Source organism: Leptidea sinapis, chromosome 13, assembly GCF_905404315.1.
Source record: "Leptidea sinapis chromosome 13, ilLepSina1.1, whole genome shotgun sequence".
Lineage (NCBI taxonomy): Eukaryota > Metazoa > Arthropoda > Insecta > Lepidoptera > Pieridae > Leptidea > Leptidea sinapis.
Window position 1 is genome coordinate 7917329 of NC_066277.1, and position 16396 is coordinate 7933724.

At 33.4% G+C, this 16396-nt stretch overlaps 2 protein-coding genes across 2 annotated transcripts in view; one reads left to right on the forward strand and one right to left on the reverse strand.

Annotated features, from left to right (window-relative positions):
* The window catches only part of LOC126967545 (acetylcholine receptor subunit alpha-like 1), a 268273-nt gene that overhangs the window by 243687 nt on the left and 8190 nt on the right, over window positions 1–16396 (reverse strand). The window lies entirely within an intron of this gene.
* Window positions 1286–2336, forward strand: LOC126967595 (uncharacterized). The gene has a single exon (XM_050812129.1). The coding sequence runs from the start codon at window positions 1390–1392 to the stop codon at window positions 1987–1989; it is 600 nt and encodes a 199-aa protein (XP_050668086.1). The 5' UTR covers window positions 1286–1389; the 3' UTR covers window positions 1990–2336.

Here is a 16396-nt window from a genome sequence, read left to right on the forward strand (position 1 = left end):
CATAGTCTGTTATTCATTGTAAACTAAATCTATGGAGCGTGGGCGCCCTCTAGTGTTGTAATATTTATACATTAATTAGTACTCACAACTGAAAAAAATATTCCGCAAAGAGAATTTAAACACTATATTCAGTATTCCGAGCAGATCACTGTCATATTGAGAAAATGAAAAAGAATGGAGTAATTAAAACAAAAAACACAGCCAGTGTTTGCCACTTGAACGTGAGTCTCACCATAGACACATAATATACTAGCGTATAGACAGATAAGGCGTGCGAGATAGAGTAATATCTCTAACGGAAAATAGCAAGATTGAAGAGGAATGAAAATCTTTAAATAATGACAAGTCGTTAATTAGCACATTTATTTAGTAACGTTTGAATATTTTACTAGTCTAAATAATTCGTTATTTTTAAGAGAGAGAGGTCGCGGATTCGAGTCCCGCATCGTTCAAGTCAATTTTCTAATATGCACTTATTAAGTTATCAACTGTAAAGTTGATACTGTAGATGGAGCCACAATCTAAGAGTCAAACAAGATATACCAAAATTTACAACCGTGGGTACTCGAACGGTTGGCTCAGTTGGAATGATCGCTAGGATGAAACTGAGAGGACGCATGTTTGAGTCCCGCATCGTTCATAAATTTTGGTTACAAACTTAATTAGTATATTTTCCTGATTACGCTAGTTAATGCACACATTCACTTATTTCACTATCTCTCACAATATCTATCTATATGCTGCTTTTTAATGTAATCTGATTTAACATAAAACTTCTTTATGTATATATTGTCAATCTAATATGCAGTTCAGAACAGGTCATTCTAATATATTTCCGTCATTTGTTTGTATGTATGTCACGGCCTTTTTACTGGCAAGACCGCTTGCCTGTCAAGTACTGTTAAAATGAATTGAAATTTGGCATGAATTTCCTTCGTATTTCATATCTTATATTCTATTTAACCGAGAAAAGTTTTTAATAAATCTTTTCATAAATATTTCTAGCATCATATACAACAGCTAAAAAGCAAATAAAATTTAATTTTTGAATAAAAGTAATAGAATAATTTTAAATATTATGAAGGATTTTTCCAATGAGACATTTAACTTTTCCACATTTTACTGCTTTTCTTGTATTTTAATGAACAAAATCAATGAAACTGTGAGTCTACTGTTTTAATAAAAAAAAAATGGTAAAAAGCCTCTACAACTTTTTACACAAAACCTTATTGAATTTTGTATGTGAAATCTATCAAATCATTATGTCATAAAAGTCATAGTTACAAATCAGTGCTACAAACGGAATAATATTTTCCTTAATAATTTCAAATTTTCAAAATGTAATACTCGCTTTATATTCAGTCCAGCCCCTCCGCAAAAATAACGAGAATGGATACAGCTTGTATTGTCCTTGGTTCCTTTCTCCTGATCCAAATGGCCCTCATACTAGTTACGCTAAATCCGGTTTACGACGTGCGCAAAATAGCAACATATCTGAACGACATTGCGAAATCCCACAGAACTTTGTACTTCTTCACACTTGCAATATATTTTACGTTCGTTATATATCTCGGTATGTATACCCCTCTGCGGAATATCTCAGAACTTATATCCGACAAGATTATAAGCGACTACGACAAGTTAGTTACATTGCGAAGAATTGAGAAAAACTACGTAATCGCCGGATTTTCGCTTTTCCTGTTTGTGGTGCAATACGGCGTTAAATTCTTAGTATCATTCACCGCCAGTCTGTTAGATAATCTAACATCGAACGACCCATTGTGTTCCACGAGTGCAAAGAAAGGATCCTTATTCACAGAAAATATTTTACCAAATCTGCTACGAGTAAAGAGGTCAGTTTCTTACGAGAATATTCTGTTCTCGAATGAACTCCGTGAACAGTTGAAGGGGATGTTGTTAAAGAATGCCGACGATTTGCATAATACTTACTTCCCACATAACTTTGAAAATAACAATATGAGTATATAGTAAAGGTAACTTCCCATTTCAAAAGAACTTGCCTGTTGAAGATGATGATCAAGTTATAAAGATGTAGGATCAAGTAAAACATTTGATTTGCACATGAATATTGAGGAATTTATTGGAACTAGAACAAAACTGCAAAATGTTGCAAATACCAAGCTGTAAAACAATATAACATGATGGAAATATGAAGTGAACCGTAAATTATTAGTAAAACGTCACATTTAAAGGGTTAAGAAATTCTATAAAGTTAATTTACCAGATCATCACTACGAAATAACAGGATTTCAAGAAACGACATAGAGTAGCGTGAATACAATTTTATACATAACCAAATACAAATTTGAAGTTGAGTATTGTTTTATTAATTAAAATCGACTTATTAATAAATAATTGTTATTTAAATAAGTTAGTAGAAGAATACTTAATATTTATTTATTTATTTAGATTTCCGGTGGTAATTACAATATTACATTTATAATTATGCCAAGTTATAAAGGTCTTATACTAAATGCATTATTACCTGTTCAAGTGAATACCACATGCTAAAATATGTGTGAAATAGTTATATAAAATTAGTATAAGTTATAAAACAACCATTCTTTGATGTAACGAAATTAGGAATTGGACAAAATGTACCAAACAAATCAAGATTTGTATTTAAGTAATTGATATATAATATAACTGCCATAGTATACCACAAATTGGAAATGGAGCGACCGCCCTCAGGCTATTAAATAATAAACTTTGTTCTACAATATTACATTGTAACGATTTTATATAACAAAGATGCACGCTGTGTTAGCGCCCGTTCTTCTCATTGTTTTTTAATTTGAATGTATACTCAACATATTTTTTGAACGATAGGCGAGTCATTTCCAATATCATCAATTATTACACATTTTTACTAGTTGGTAGTGAGCCTTGACTTCTACATACCGATTTAGATAGTACATTCAGTACTTCCATTATGATCACATAAAAAAATCGTATTATTTTAATGCATAATTTTCAAATGAATATCAAAGTAAATGATGAACAAATAAACAAAACTTAACCACTTAATATTTTCTTACTCCAACATAATAGACTTCAAATTAAAACATTTGATTCACGTTGCTCAGTCAACTGTGACAGAAAGTTTTAGAAACAAAAGGAAATAGCGTCTTGGTCTGGTCTGTCAACAAAAGTGCTCAGTAGCCATAGTTATAACAGAAAAACTATCGGAGAGGTATTTGCATTCAGATTTATTTCATCCAATCGTCCTTTGCGTTAAATGGTTTTATCCAATTGAAATTGTTACAATTATATTTTGATTTGAGAAATGCAAGATGTTCACCTGATTGTAAGAAATACACTCTGTCAATTTCAAAATAGTTCCGCACTGGTGTCTAGAAAAACACAAAATTGTGAACATTAAAATTGCACACTTCACTGAAACATATGGTAGGTATAGATAACAGCTCATTAGCCCAGTAATTTTACTAGCTAAAGGCGTCGTCAAAACCGAAATTGGCGTTTATTTTATTTTTTGTACCTTGACTTCTTGCCCTGTTTTAAGCCTTTAATTATATTTTTTACACATGTTTTACTGGGTTTTTTTGGGAACTTATTTAAGTGTATGAATAAACATGAAATCGTCTTATTGTTTTACTTCTTTAATAACTGTTATATACATTTATATAGAAATAATTAATTATTTAAAATTGAAAATACCCCTTTTTAGAGGTGTCTCATGACAAGTGGCATTCAGACATCATAAAAAATTGTTATGTGCTCTAAAGGAGCACTGTACTTTTTTTTAAAGCAATGGATAGGTATCTTATGCATTTCATCTAGGTTTCTATCAAGCAGAAAATACAAAAACAAATTCCGTATAACCCGATACGATTGGAGAAATGTCGGCTTTTTTGCACAAATTTTACCTGAACTTTGGCCTATCTTATTGTTCTCAAAAATTATAAAAGTAAAGCAAAACGTAATGTAATGTAATTAAATGTTATGTAAAGTAATGGAAATTCTATTTGATATACATTAAGTTCACAAATTTGGAAGAATTACTTAAAAACAGGTATTTCGTGGAAGATGTTTTGTGGAATTTCTGCGCACTATTTTTCGTTTGATGTTATCGCATTCTCTTGCTTGTCGTCAACAGGCAGTATGTGTTAGATGAAACAACGTGCTATTAGACCATGTTTTAACGATGGTCAGGACCTGGAAATGCCCCTCATAAGATCACACGACAAGACAAATGAGAAATTAATAGTACTAAAAAAACAATTTTACTTGTTTTTATATTCATTTCGAGTAGTAATTTTTGCTTTGATTGAACTTCTTGCCGACGCGAATGTTCGTTTCACAGCCGTGCGTGACAGCTTCGTCTCATTCAATACCTACAAAATAAAGTTTCAAAATGCCTAACAAGTTTTTACTTCAAAAATATTCCTTAAACTAGGAATAAAATTTTAACGCTTTTATTTAAGAATCTCAGCAAAGTTTAAGTAAAATTAGTGAATATAATCCGAATGTTAAAGCAGTGTTTGAAAGTTATACATATATAACGGCCTGCAAATATGTTGCATTAACCTAAATAATGAAGTTTAAATTGGCACAAGTCTTTACTAACACATTTCCTACAAGAGTTCAAGTGTTTTAACCCGCAAAATAGTTAAGGATGGTGAAATGTGAAATACTCAGAACGGAAAGAGATGGCTAGACGCTGTAGTCCTGCTAATGGTCGGGGCAGACAACCTTAGAGGCACTTGTAAATAAATGAGCGAGTATGTATATTCTTTTTGTATTTTTTCTCGCATGACGTAGCTTGTATTCGTGTACGAGTTATTTTTCTAGTATTGTGGAACTGGGTTAAATTTGTTTACACATATAAAATTACGGTTGTTAACAAACAATTTATTATGTGGATAAATTCTAATAGATGTCTTATTGGTCTCCTGTTATTTTCTATTCAAAGCTTATTTTGAAATCTTATACACAATTTATTATCAATGTCATAATATTGTTCTTTTACACGTACAATACAATAACGAGAAAATGGCTTTATTGTAGTTTGAATATTTAGGTACAAATAATCGTAAACTGATAGCGTAAGTTAAGAGTAGGTAAGTCTAGAATTTTGTGTTCAGATGTTGATTGTCAGAGTGAACCTCGAATAAACTTTTGATTCATTTTCTTCCAGTGACTCTATAACTAGTGAAGCAGTCAGCAACACATATTCACTCGGTTTTTGGTTACGTTGATAAAATCCCCGATTCGATTGATTCTAGTGCATTTCCGCATATTGCGTAGCCACGATTACTTACTTTACCCAACAGCTGTTCTTTAAAAAGAAGATCTATCTGGAGTGCCTTAGATTAAAATTTATATCTATAAACAAAACGAGCTGCACTCCGGGGGTGCCGGCATAAGTGAATACTTAGGGTTAAGGTTAAACGGTTAGGGAATCATTTCGCACGAATTGCTTTATTTATAAAGTTGTCAATGTATTAGAATTTATGTGCTTAAATACAATATACATTTATTGCGTAATCGTACACGGAAATGATATTTAATATTACATAAATATTTAACAATTCAGAATTATTACAATTATTTAACATTAAAAAGTTTTTCTCTCAGAAAAATCAATTTCATCCATCATTTCAACGACTGTCATACGAATTTTCGATCAGGTCATATGTCCTCACGCGAATTAAACAGTTTTTATACCCATCCCAAGAAAAGTGCTCATCGCCGGTAAGGAAGTTTTCACTTCAATAATTAAACTATAAAAAAATTACAGGGCTGAGAACCGAACCCCCGATAGCGGTGTTTCGGCTTTGCAATCACAATTATTCAACCACTGGTCCAATGACCGTATGATCATTAAGTTGAAAAAGCCGAACTTTAATTAGTCGGAAGTTTGGACTTTCATCTATAATTTCAACGACTGTCTTACGAATTTTCGATCAGGCCACGCCTCCGAACGCGATTTTATAATTTTATACCTATCCCAAGAAAAATGCTCAATGCAGATAAACAAGTTTTCAGTTCAAAAGTTTATAATTCTAGTAATAATAATTCTAGTCTAAAAATATAATTTAATTTCTAATTTAATTCAATTTGATTAATTAAAAAAACACAAATTTAAATTACTTAACACGTCATAAAGTAGTAGGTTGGTATTTGACATAGCATAACAGTCAAATTAATTTTAGGCCCTGTTCGATAGTTACTTAAGTTAAAATACGAAGATTCTTAGAATTTCTTCGCTCTCCGTTTTATTGAAGCTACTTTTAAAGCGGGCGGATTTGGGGCGTGGTACAAGTAAGAGGCTGTCACGTAGCTTGGGATAATGACAAAAGTTGGTGACAACTGCCTAAGTGAATATTGGCGAGTCAACCTTCCTAGGGCGCGAGCGACGGGAATTTTAATACGGATAAGAGATAGAACATTAATTTGCCAGTTTAAGGATTCTTGGATTCGTAATGTTGCTTATGGCTTACATAGTGGAATGATTCATTAAATAAACTCTTAAGAGTTGAACACTACACAAGCACATATACCTAAATATAATATGTTTTATACGGGATATTTGGAAGGCCGATACAAATTGATCTGGTGTTAGATAACCTAATGAAGCACATTTCTAAGCTCGGTTTTTTTCTAAGCAAGTTATAGGGATCATAAGAATGTCTTACCTGTGAATTATTGAATTCAATTTTATTAATTTTTTCAATTCTATTTTATTTAAAATAGAATTTAAGTTCTTCCTTAAAAGTCATTGTTATCTTATGTTTTTTCCGGAATGATGCGACATGGGTTACTTAAAAAAAAGCGCGAACACCTTTCTTAAAGGCCGGCAACGCTCCTGTGATTACTCTGGTGTTGCAGGAGAATGTAGGCGGCGGTGAACACTTAACACCAGGGGATCCGTACGGTCGTTTGTCGTCCCTTTTCGATAAAAATATATATATATATATATATAAATTCATCAAGTAAATACTAAGGTAGTATTTTGTTGGGTGATGTATGCTCAACCGAGTAGTAGGCTCTATAATATTAAATATTAAACCTTACTTGTACCAAACATAAGCCTATCCGAACCTCCAAAGATCAAATACAAGACTAGATACGTTTGATATATCCTTAAATATTAACGATTATTCCTGTTTTCCTCTCCATAGGATTCGAAGGCAAAATAACCTTACTACTTTGTTTTTGATAGCGGAAAGTTCATTCGCTTACATTTTCATTGTTTGTGTATCAGTTACAATTCCATTAGGGAAGCTAAGTGTATAAAAATATTGACTGTATTATTTTAATGGCTTGTAATTTATCATTTGGCTTATATATAGCTTATAATGTATTCGTGATTCGGATGATTTCGACATAATATAATAATCCTATTGTCAGAAAAATTATTACTAATATTGATTTTAAATTTTAGGTAATATTCTTTCTTTCAGTCGCTACAATATGCCCTACAGCATGCATAGTTTCTGTTTCTAGTTTTAGTTTCGTACTCTCAATATTGTCATTAATATAAATTTACATCATTGATCTCATGTGACCCATATCCACGTTAATGCTCCTCTTCCATAACAAACTGATACATTACCATTTATATACTTGGCCACAATATTGCAATTTTTGTAGCCTGAACCTTTAATTACTATTTATTTAAAAGGCCCATGTTGTTTTGATTACATAGCTTTCGATTCATTTTTAAAATGCTACAGTACATCAGAAATTTCATTAGCAGTTGTTTAGGAAGAACAAGACAAGTGTACATACGGGTCATCTAATGATATGTAATGATCGAGGCCCATAAAAAGGCATAAAAGGCATTTATTTTCTCAAAATTGATTCCTTTAGAATTATTTTTGATGTCATTTCTAATAACTACTAGATACTACTAGTATCATATCTCTTGTAACACTAGACGAGTCCCAAGAAATCTGCTGACTTTATAAAGCGTTACATAAACGTACATATGAACTCGATAACCAAAAAACACCGTGGTGATTTTCAACTTATTGCAACTCCGTCGCTGTTTCAATAATTTGTTATAGATAAACATGCACAAAATCTATTTCTTCTTAAATTATTAGTTTTAACGTGTATATCAAGAAAGAGTGCAAAAATCTTGTAGATGGCGTGATTTTATTTTAGAAAATAAGGGAAGGGACAAGCAGGTTGTTTAGCTGATAGTAATTGATACGCCCTGCCAATTACAATGCAGTGCCGCTCAGGTTTGTTGAAAAACCTTAAAAATTCTGAGCGGCACTACAGCTGCGCTAGTCACCTTGCGACATACGTACATACATACATAACGAAGATGTTAAGTTTCATTTGCCCAGTAATTTACTGAAATTAGCTAACTAGTGAGATACAGCGCCCTTCAGACCGAAACACTTTAATGCTTACTGCTTCACGGCAGAAATATGCACCATTGTGGTACCCATAATATAGCCGGCATCCTGTGCACAGGAGCCTCCCACTGGTATTATATCAAAATACCAAGATTTAGGCAACATGCATCATTCGGGCGGTTGGCTAAGTTGCTGAGGGAGGTATCCCGAGTGGCGCGGGTTGGAATCCTGCATCGTTGATAAATTTTGATTCAAATTTAATTTGTATGTTTACAATTTCGGCATGAACATTAAGTACTGCTAAAGCGTTGTTTAAAAGTTTTCCGTCCACTTATGTTTCGACAAGCATAATCAATTTGTACTGCTACATAGAACACGTGCAGAACCTTTTACGATGTTTCTTTCACCTGCGAAAACTTTTGTTTTACGTTGAAGAGAAAATTTTATAAAAGCATTTGGGAAATTCAGCTGGGCATAAACCGTCTTAGCAAAAATGTTTGGGGTTAGTTTGAACTTTCCACGTGCAAGTTCTTTATTATTTCTCCCTCGTTTCGAGTGTTTAGCTTAACAAAGTAAAGTCTATTGTTTTTAGCAGTGATTGTAATTTCATTATTATTTTTGTGGACTGAATTTCGCACAAACGTCTTGAAACTCTTGAACTAGGTATCAAGCAGCGTTCATCTGCCTATGGCAGATTATATACGGGACCGTATCCTCGCCTATTTTAGACACATATCAAGGCAGTCAGTCCATATACCTTAAAAGGTAACGTAGAAGATCGCTAATGAGATGGTCAATTGATGATGAATAAAGTCTGCTTTGAGCGGGCCCTTTGCCTGACTGCCCTGGAATTTCCTCAAACAGATGACGTAAGCAATGATGTTGGAGTAAGAATTTTTTTTTATAAATGGTGTCAAAATAAGGCAATAAGATGGGTACAATATTAAGATATAATAAATCAAGGTATGTAAAATAATTAAATTAAACATACATTAACTCCTTACGTGGAATTTCCCCCACAGGTGACACTTATGATTTATCTTTTATTACCAGCTATGTAGCAAGCTACCCAGAAATTCAATTATTGTTAGTAGTGTTCAATTTTGCCTACTTTTTGTAATGCAATCACAGCTATTCGGTTCTCTTTATCACCCCACTCCATATTAATATCGCAAAATATTGTACAATGTATTGGCGCCATAATGAGAAAACTCAATGAACAATCATATAAAAATGACAGATTCCAAATTCAAATGTAATATTTTGTTTATTTTTAATTGCAACAGTATTTGTGGCGAGACTAAGTATATAATATGATTTTTGAATAGGAATGAATTAAATTAATTAAATATCAATGTTATGAGAGTTTTATAGTGCAATTATTAAGAGGAAAGGTTAAATAATGGAGCCAGAGGCTATTATCACGAGGAGACAATTAAACGTAAAACCCCTTTAGTTTCCTCGCAGTAAGTCCTTAATTGAGGCTATTAATTTAACTTAAATACTATTTAGCGTATTTCTTTTATATTTTATAATTTTGAAATAGGATGGTATTCGGTTATCAACGAAGTAAAAAACTCAATGAAAAAGCAACTTATAATACATACATTGGGTTATAACTCATCATCATTTCAACCGGAAGACGTCCACTGCTGGACAAAGGCCTCCCCCAAAGATTACCATGACGATCGGTCCTGCGCTGCCCTCATCCAACCTATTCCAGCGATCTTGACCAGATCGTCAGTCCATCTTGTATGTCCTACCAACACTATGTCTTCAGGTATGTGGTCGCTATTCGAGATGTGTGCCCTGCCCACTTCCACTTTAGTTTCGCAATCATTTGGGCTATGTTGGTGACTTAGGTTCTCCCACAGATCTCCTCATTTCTGATTCGATTTCGTAGGGAAACTCCGAGCATAGCCCTCTCCATGGCCCACTGAGCGACAATGAGCTTCCTCATAAGGCCCAAAGTTAGCGACCAAGTCTGTCATCACTGGCAACACACACTGGTTAAGAACCTTCGTCTTCAGACACTGTGGTATTTTGTTACTGTGGTTATAACTTCTGAAACCTATCTAATTGCCATAAAAATACCAATAAAATACTGATGTCACACGTGCATACTATATTATATCATCTTGAACACTAGCCAGACGGTCATTGGTGAACGTAGGCCTCCGACCGATCTTGGGCGGTATGCATCTAACGGCTCCCCGGTATCGTAAGTACCGCAGGTCACATTTATAAGCCTGACTTCGATGACGTCACATTGTCGCTTTGTTACGGTGTGCAAAAAAAGCATCGCTAGGATATTATCTTATCATATATCTTTAAACGAGCAATTCTTGCATATGTATTATCTGAATCTCAGAAACAGCTCCAACGATTTTCATAAGTATGCAGGGGATTTCGGGGGCGATAAATCGATCTAGCTAGGTTTAATTTTTTTTAAAAACGTAATTTTATCCGTGTTTTAATGAGAAACAGCTACAATGACATTAGAATACAATTGTAAATTTCACCACTATATAAAAAACTATAATAACCCGGATGGGACATTGGGATATCCGGAAAGCAGAAAACCCCGGTTCGAATCAAGATGTCCTATTAGTTTCTTTTGACGTCTTGTACATTCGAAAAATCCGGGCAAAGTTTGGTCGTCCGGATATTTATAGTTAAATAAACATAGATTTATTTTTTTCTGTATTATACATTGATATAAAGGTGTTGTGTTGTGACGCCGATTATTATTATTACAATGATGAAAAATCATGAAAGAATCTGGGTCAAGGAAAAAAGTATTAATTTTTCTGACTGTACGATTACATCGACATAGAACAAAATAAAATTCGGAACTAATAATAACATAAATTTTGATTATGAAAATTTCAAAAACAAAGCAGTCGAAAATGACACGATTGACAAATGCCCCCGCGCCGCGGTATGCCATAGATCGGCGCCATTTTGGCGTGCAAGCAGCGTCTATTTTAGTGCCATTTATTTTACGTGTATTAATAGATTGCGCATAATTAGGATGATATGAGAGAATAATATTTAAGAAAACTATTGAAACAAGCTATAAGACCATGCAAAATAAACAAAATGAGAGCCAGAACTTGGTCAGGGTGTAGAGTGCCAAACGGCACTTCTGATTTTGGTGTATATGAAAGATGTAGTGCCAAATGGTAAATACTATTCGATTTTTTGAGTAGTGCTATTTGGTATTTTCATCGGTATCAGGGCATTAGTCCATCTCGGGGGCCGTATCACCATATAACCTTGTGTACCTATCACTTATCGGTTCTGTTGGTTGGTGTGATAATTATTTGCGCTACGTCTGTAATATTGGTTCTACTGCGAATAACCTCATTAGGGATTCCATCACGCAGAGCTATAAATAAAGTATCACCAGTGGGAGGCTCCTTTGCACTGGATGCTGGAGATTATGGGTACCACAATGGCGCCTATTTGTGTAATGTATATATTTAATATGTGTAAGCATTACTGTGTTTCGGTCTGAAGAGTGCCGCAGCTAGTGAAATTACAGGGCAAATGAGATTTGACATCTTAGGTATCATGGTGACAAGCGCAGTTGTAGTACCAGTGCTCAGATATTTTGGGTTTTACAATAATCCTAATTGGCCCTGCATTATAATGGGCAGGGTGTAACAATTTCCCCCAACTGAAAGTCCTGCTCGTCTCGAAAAAATAGTTTACCAAGAACTAAAAACAGATTTCTTTTGAATATTTTGATATTAATATACCTAAGTCAATGGCCAAAATTAAAATTGTAGAATTTATTTCAGTGAAAGTTTTGTAATAAATTATTATTTATAACATTCATTTTAGCGTAGCACGCACAAAGAATATTTCAGCCACACAGCTATTTAATGTTGAACATGTCAACTCAACAGTAGCTAATGTAATTACAGTACAAGATAAGTAATTACCCGATACGAGCGAGGAAGTCATAGCCCCTTCAGGAAATCGTAAACCGACGAAGGAAGTATCGTTTATCGTCAGCGATTCGATTAATCGGATGTCGATTACATTACGCAACAGAAATCGGTTTTCTAATGTATTCATCGATAGTAATGTAAAATTGCGGTACTACGGTCGGATAAATGATTTTAGTTTGTGAATTCACGTATTCAGATAACATCAATACGGGTCTAGATGAAATACGGGTCTAGATGAGCAGGACGTTCAGCTGATGGTAATTGATACGCCCTGTCAACTACAATCCAGTGCCACTCCGGATTCTTGAAAAGCCCAAAAATTGTGAGCGGCACAACAATTGCGCTCTTCATCTTGAGACATAAGATGTTAAGCCTCATTTGCCCAGTAATTTCACTAGCCACGGCGCCCTTCAGATCGAAACACAGTAATGTTTACACATTACTGCTTCACGGCAGAAATAGGCGCCGTTGTGGTACCCATAATCTAGTCGGCATCCTCCCACTGGTAAAACTGTTAACACCAATTACATTAATTACAGACATTATAAATTTAGACATTCATCTCGCTCACAGTACTTCAGGCATTCTGAAATTATTCCCGTCCATTCATCCGCGAACAGTCACACTCAGGGTTTGCGTTCAGAAGAGCGTAGAGTTCGGGGTATAGGTGACTGTTTATCCGCTACTGTGCACCTTTGCTGAACCGCAAACAGTTCATGCCTAGGGTTACAGAGGTATTTGTTCGGAAAAAAAAACTGACACAGCTTATCACTTAACTCACTTCTCAATATTTATTAACTTAATATATCCCATTGGATCTCGTCGAAATTAATAGAATATGATGTTTCTACATTCTCTATTGTCAGACAATACCCACGGTCCCGAATGGGATGGTGGAATGGGACCTACAGTGAGAGGCTTCTTTGCAATGGATGCCGACTAGATCATAGGCACCTTTCTCTGCCGTGAAGCAGTAATATGTAAGCATTATTGTGTTTTGGTCTGAAGGGCGCCGTAGCTAGTGAAATTACTGTGCAAATGAGACTTCACAGCTTATTGTAGTACCGCTCAGAATTTTTAGGTTTTTCAAGAATCCTGAGTGGCACTGCATTGGGGTATTAATGGGCAGGGCGTATCAATGACCATCAGCTGAACGTCTCTCTCGTTCTATTCAGAACACGTGACATGAAATTCCTGTTTTGACCACGAGCTCAAATGAACTTCTTAAACAACTCAATTATATGCAGGTTCTAAAATAATTGCATCAATTACAGAAGAACTCTAGAATATTTGTCCTACAAAAGAATAAAATGAATAGAGAAATTATTAACTTACATCAGAGTAATTCAGGATCATTTACATTAATTTTAAATCAATACATACAAAATACACTGTAAAGCAACACATACACACATAGAATAACATTGTTGAACTGAATTAGTAATCTTTTGTGGCCTTTTAAACATACATTGAAACACTTATGATAAATGTAAGGACAGTGAAGTTTGACTTAAGTTTTATTTAAGACAGAAAAATCATATTCGATTATAAAGCTATTTTTACACGCTTTTTTAGCATCACCTAATTGTTTGTTTGTAACCGACTCTTAATAAATTATAAAATAACTTTTAATAAATAATAATTTATAAAATAATAGTTTAAAAAAACTAAAACAAAAAACACACTTTTATAAAGAAACCAATGTCTTTTTGATGGGTTTTCTATAAAAAGCGTTTTTTTTTTAGTTTTTATTAACTACTTTTTATTCTTTATATATTGTAGCAAATTCAACTTCAAAAAAGATTCCTTAATATCGCAGTTTTATTTATTTGTCGATAGCCCATGATTTATTTGACTTTCTAAAACTGAGAATGACTTTCACCTACCTCCTTCATCATGAAACTTATACAAGTTGAAATATTTCATAATAGCTCTAAGAAACCAAATAATGGTGGAAAATGTCTTCTATTTACAAGTGTTACACATTAAAAAAAATACTTTTTAAAGGATAACAATGCGTATAATTTTAACTGTACTGATTTCTAATTTAAATTAATTAATTAAACATAATAACTTTTACGCAAATACATTATGTAAAAAAATGTTACAATTTCAAACATTTTAATACTTTAAAAAGTATTTTATTCAAATATATATGTTCACACAGCATAATAAAAAAAACAATCAGCCTCAACATGTATTAATTTTAAAGTCAAGATCAAAAATCGTTTGATCGTTTACTGGACCGTGGATGTATAAACTTAGATAGATGAATCCATACAAAATGTATACTTAACTGTCTAATTAATTAACGCAATGTATAAAAAATCCAAGCTTAAAATTACTTCTCCCTGTCATGTATTTCTATAGTGACAAACGTGAGATAAGGACAAAAAAAGTTTTAAATTTCGAATAACTTTACTTCGCGTTTATTAATAACACAGAAAGTAAAACCTAATAAGCCTTTGTCAATCAAATTATAATGCTTCATAATACCCAAACTATAACGTAATAACGTAAAGTTATTAAACTTTGACAATAATATATAAAATACTAGCAGACCCTACAGACGCTAGTCTTAGTTCTGTAATAATAGTAAATAAAATCCTGTTTTTTTTATGAATTTGTCAATAATATTTCATAACTTCAAGAATTATTTCGTAAAATATGTTTCCTGTTGTTAAAATGAAATTGTTTCACAGCAGAACTGTCAAACCGTGCGTCAATAAATTCTCTCATAGAAAATGTGTCCATACTAAACAAATATTGAAATTAAAAATAATTATGGGTCTCAAATCGAAATAAAAACTATCCATCTCTCAATTTGGACTAAACTGCACTCCAGGAAGTAATCCCCATTAAAATCCGTTCATTAGTTTAGGAGTCCATCGCGGAAAAACAACGTGTCACGTAATTTATATATATTAAGATATAAAAAGTCATAATGAGAATTACGGCTCACTAAATTCGGGTTGTTACGAATTAACACTTTTCATAAGTACTTTAGGTTAATATCATTGTAAATATCAACATAATTTATTGTAAATTTATGTAGATAGTTATTTCTTTTGTTTTATTTTGTGTGTTTTAATAATTGTCTAAGTGTTGTAAATTTAATTTACTCCAACTAGCCATAATTTGGAACATTATTAATTTCTCTTTAATTTCAACTAGAATGGTATAAACATTTTTTGTAAAGTTTTAACACACGCTTCGTGATATTTTACATTGAAATTAATAAAATACAAAATACTTACTGATGATATGTGATCCCAGTGTCTCTCTTATTTCTTGGAGTATTATTTTTACAAAGTTTTGCTAAGCAACCCGGCATTTTAGTTTCTATTATTAATTAGGCATAGTTTAATAAAAAATGTGGCACGTCTATGTCACAAAATGTTCGAAACTGGCTCGAGTACGTCCACTTGGGCGTAGTATTAGTTGCCGCACTTTGCGACTACGCCTGCGGTATCTATTTGGAGCGCAGCCAAGACCAATCCTAAATCTTAGATTTACAATTTAATCTACCTCTGTGTCAAAATTATCAGCGAATACAGCAAAAAAAACAGCCGCAGAGCGAAATAGAGATAACAAATTATGTTGACGTGAGCACGTGTGTTGGCTAATATAATTATCTGTGGACGTTTTGTGGGAGAGGAGAGTTATTGACGAAGAAAGGTCTAATACAATAACGTGGCTAGTTTTACGAGCTCCTGAAGTTATTGTCTTGCCAATACACGATTTGTTGATATACTCGTAGCATAAATGGCGTTTTTTTTAATTCTAACTTTGTTGTTTTTGTTGTAATATTGATATAGTAGTTATAGAATAAAATATAGTTCATTTATTGTAAATGTTTCTCTCTCGAAATTATATTTTAAATCTAAAGTTGTTTTTTTTATAGTAAGGGACGAGACGAGCAGGACGTTCAGCTGTTGGTAATTGATACGCCCTGCCCATAACAACGCAATGCCGCTCGGAATTCTAGAAAAACCCAGGAATTCTGAGCGGCCCTACAATTGCGCTCGTCACCTTGAGACATAAGATGTTAAGTCTCATTTGCCCAGTAATTTCACAAGCTAG

What these genes read in the sequence shown, in the direction of transcription:
- LOC126967595 (XM_050812129.1), top strand. Translation starts at nt 1,390, where the DNA reads ATGGATACAGCTTGTATTGTCCTTGGTTCCTTTCTCCTGATCCAAATG.